General features: G+C 39.6%; 2 protein-coding genes across 2 annotated transcripts in view; one reads left to right on the forward strand and one right to left on the reverse strand.

The window, feature by feature from the left end:
- The window catches only part of LOC117959756 (E3 ubiquitin-protein ligase rififylin-like), a 1,996-nt gene extending 1,134 nt beyond the window's left edge, over nucleotides 1-862 (forward strand). Inside the window, exon 3 of the mRNA XM_034897035.1 lies at nucleotides 805-862. Coding sequence (XP_034752926.1) covers nucleotides 805-862 — 58 coding nt within the window. The remainder of the gene's footprint in view (nucleotides 1-804) is intronic.
- Nucleotides 863-3,144: 2,282 nt separating this feature from the next.
- LOC117959757 (fibroblast growth factor receptor 1-A-like) overlaps nucleotides 3,145-4,025 on the reverse strand; it is a 2,292-nt gene continuing 1,411 nt past the window's right edge. The window contains exon 4 of the mRNA XM_034897036.1: nucleotides 3,145-3,234. Coding sequence (XP_034752927.1) covers nucleotides 3,145-3,234 — 90 coding nt within the window. The remainder of the gene's footprint in view (nucleotides 3,235-4,025) is intronic.

Genomic DNA, 4,025 nt, shown 5'->3' on the forward strand with positions numbered 1-4,025 from the left:
CCCCCCCCCACACACACACACACACACACACACACACACACACACACACACGCGTTTTCTCTCTCCCGGAGTTCGCTGTGTTTTGGAGTAACAACGTTACGCTGCGTGATGAAGTCATTTTGAATCATTCAGGAGGAAGACTAACGCCCGGTGCACAGCTCGGTCTGGAGCCTTTACCCCGGAGACACGGCTTTACCCCCGGAGATATCCCCGGAGATACGGACAGATTTACACCAGGAGAAATACAGTTTTACCCCCGGAGAAATACAGTTTTACCCCCGGAGAAATACAGTTTTACCCCCGGAGATCTAGTTTTACCCCCGGAGATACAGACCTCCGGACCGCAGCTACCCCCGGGACGTCCCCTTCGCTCTCCCCGGCTTTGCCTCCCCGTCCTCGGGTCTAACAGCGAGCTGTGGACCGAGTCCAGGTGAAGCGCCTCTCCTCCTTCAAATCCCCCATTCTTCTCTTTAAATCTTCTTTTCTTCTAACTGAGGTACATTAGAGTAACTACAGTAGTAGTTTTTGCAGTAAACCCTTTAATTCTGTGTTTTCCAGAACAAAATAATCATCACAAGTTTAACTACTGCAATGAACGCGTTGTTTACGTACAAATCATCACGTCTTTGTATACTGTTGGGTTGTTTATTATAGTTTCAAAGAGTCATATTTAGGATTTTTGAGGATAAACCATGTCAGAATACTCGATGAGAACATGTAGAAGTATCTGTAAAGGTTTTTCTCAGTGAGCTGCAGTATTTTGGGGTGTTCTGTGCCCAGTGAGCAGTGTGTTTGTGTGTCCAGATGTGGAAGCAGGACGTTCAGGACATTAGAGGCTCAGTCATGGGACGGAGGACTTTAGACACTAGTTCCAGTGTGTTCCAGATATGAATATAAGTATTCAGATCCTAAAGGTTACCTAAGTTCTAGTCACATAACTGTCCTCTCCTACACTTAAAAACTTCTTTAAGCACAAATACTTCAACAAGTCTCTTATATGCAGTTTGTTTCTGTGTTTTCCAAAATAAAATACTCCGTTAGTTAAACTCCTGCATACTGAAGTCAGAGTACTTGAGTAGAAGTAACTTTTCTACACTTATGTCTCCAGATAGTATTTCCTTTGCAGTGAGCTGATGTTTCCACAACAAAGTACTCCGTTACAAGTCCTGCGTTGAAGTATTATTTATGTAAAAGTACATTTAATATAAATAACCGAGCATCATGTTTCAGACTCCAGAGGCTCGCTTCTCGGCTCAGTGAGCTGTTTATCACGGGATACTTCAGTTTGTTGTGTTTTCCAGATGTGGAAGAAGTATTCAGGTCCTTCAGGCTACTTCGTTTGTGTTAGGTAAAAGTTGAAACTATGTCAAAATACTTCACTAGACATCACGTAAAAGTACTTTTTAGAAATAGCCTTTTTATATTATTATATCTGGGTAGAAGTAGGATAATACTGCACTATAAGAACCAGTAATAATGCTGCATTGAAAACATGGTTTAGGTAAAAGTACTCATGTCTGTAGTTGGTAGTTTAACCCTGTGTTGTCCTCCCGGGTCGAAATATTTAACAATAACTTTTCTTTTTACCCTTTTTATTTGACATTTTACATTTTCAACACATTATTTATACATTTTTATTCCACTACCACCACCTTACTGCCACTAGTTTTATACTGTTTGGAATCCATGGCCAGTAACCCTCATTTAAATAGAATTATACCTCATATTAGAGTTAATAAAGAAGACATTATGAATTATTTTGGCTAATAATTAAGATCAGAGGAACTTTTGTTGATTTGAAACCTTTTAAATTTTCCCCTGAAATGCAGTGAAAGTGATTAATTGTGTTTGCAAAGAGCGTTGGAAGGAATCCACCATTTTTTTTATGATAACTTGGTTAAAAAGAAAGTCATATTTCAGTTATAGAGCTTTTTTTAAAGGGGTCAGGTTTGACTGGAGGTCAACAGGAGGGCGGACCTGTACCAAAGCATCAGGTTTGAGTCCTTTCTTTCCTCAGTGAGCTGGTAGTTTCTGTGTTTCCAGAACAAAGTACTCCGTACATGTAAACGTCCAGCGATGAAAGCCTTGTTTAGGTAACAGTACAACGTCTCACGTATCTTTTTATACTCCTGGCTAGTTTAATATGATAACCATGCATCATTTTTGGCTCTTTTCTTGGCCTGGTGAGCACACTTTAGTTGAGAAACAGGTTTCCAGATGTGGAGGAAGTATTCACGTCCTTCAGGCTACTTAACTGGTCTTAAGTAAAAGTAGAAATTAAATGTCAAAATACTTCATTACAAGTAATTAAAGTTAGAGGAGTCCTTTTGATATTGTGTTCTTGGGTTTAAGTAGTTTTAACACGTGGGCGGTTATTTTCATAAACTGATATTTCACCCTGTCATTTTCAACAATGACATCGTGTGTGTGTGTGTGTGTGTGTGTGTGTGTGTGTGTGTGTGTGTGTGTGTGTGTGTGTGTGTGTGTGTGTGTGTGTGTGTGTGTGTGTGTGTGTGTGTGTGTGTGTGTGTGTGTGTGTGTGTGTGTACACAGTATGTATACTTCAGCCGAAAGCGTCGGCAAAAGTGTCAATTTACAATACTACGGTACTTTGTTGCGTGACGTAATTCCCAAGAGGCTGCCTTGTTTATATATTCAATATCATATGTTAGATGTTATATATTATAAGTTATATGTTATATATTAGATGTTAGATGTTATATATTATATATTAGATGTTAGATGTTATATGTTATATGTTATAAGTTATATATTATAAGTTATATATTAGAAGTTATATGTTAGATGTTATATATTATACGTTATATATTATAAGTTATATGTTAGATGTTATATGTTAGATGTTAGATGTTATATATTAGATGTTAGATGTTAGATGTTAGATGTTATATATTAGATGTTAGATGTTATATATTATAAGTTATATATTATATATTAGATGTTAGATGTTATATATTATGTATTAGATGTTAGATGTTAGATGTTAGATGTTATATATTAGATGTTAGATGTTAGATGTTAGATGTTATATATTAGATGTTAGATGTTATATATTATAAGTTATATATTATATATTAGATGTTAGATGTTATATATTATCTATTAGATGTTAGATGTTAGATGTTAGATGAAGCTCGGTCTGTGGCTCCCTCCCCAGCAGCAGTAGGCTGGGACCCTCTGTGGGTCAGGGTCTGGGTTATAAACGTCTTCCAGCTGGAGGAGGGACATGTGGAGGGGACATGAAGACTGGGACTCACTGTAACACACCCATACTGAGCTATCTATCTATCTATCTATCTATCTATCTATCTATCTATCTATCTATCCATCTATCTATTTTAGAGACCAAGCCACTCTTCCATTTCCTAGAAGAGAATCCCCAGACACATGCAGATGAAGTGAAAGGGTAGTTGCCCCCCCGCCTGGTCCTCCAGCCTCCGGCCCCGGTATGAGACCAGGATTGTCTCGTCCTGGCGTCACCGAGCTGCAGAATCTGGTGTGTAGGTGACAGAAAGTCCAACAGGGTGGAGGGAAGTTATTTCAGAAGCAGCTTTGCAGTCCTCCTCCGTTGTTTCAGCATGGAGGAAGAGGGAGGAATCACCCTGACCCCCCATCAGGGGCCGGGGGGGCACTGGTCTCTAGACCTAGAGACCTAGACTCTCTCTAGTAATCCTTTTGGGATTTCCACCATCCGTTTTTAGCGAGAAGAACACAGTATAGAGAGAAAGAGGAAGACAGTGTAAAGAGAACGGTAAACATTAAAAACCTCGGGCTATAAAAAAGACATAAACTATCATAAAGGTTCAGTGTCGAGTGTTAGAGTGTCTGTGTTGTCCTCCAGGTGTGTGTTGTCCTCCAGGTGTGTCTCTATTGTCCTCCAGGTGTGTCTGTATTGTCCTCCAGGTGTGTCTGTATTGTCCTCTAGCTGTGTCTGTATTGTCCTCCAGGTGTGTGTTGTCCTCCAGGTGTGTCTGTATTGTCCTCCAGGTGTGTCTGTATTGTCC

Source organism: Etheostoma cragini, chromosome 16 (genome assembly GCF_013103735.1).
Source record: "Etheostoma cragini isolate CJK2018 chromosome 16, CSU_Ecrag_1.0, whole genome shotgun sequence".
NCBI lineage: Eukaryota > Metazoa > Chordata > Actinopteri > Perciformes > Percidae > Etheostoma > Etheostoma cragini.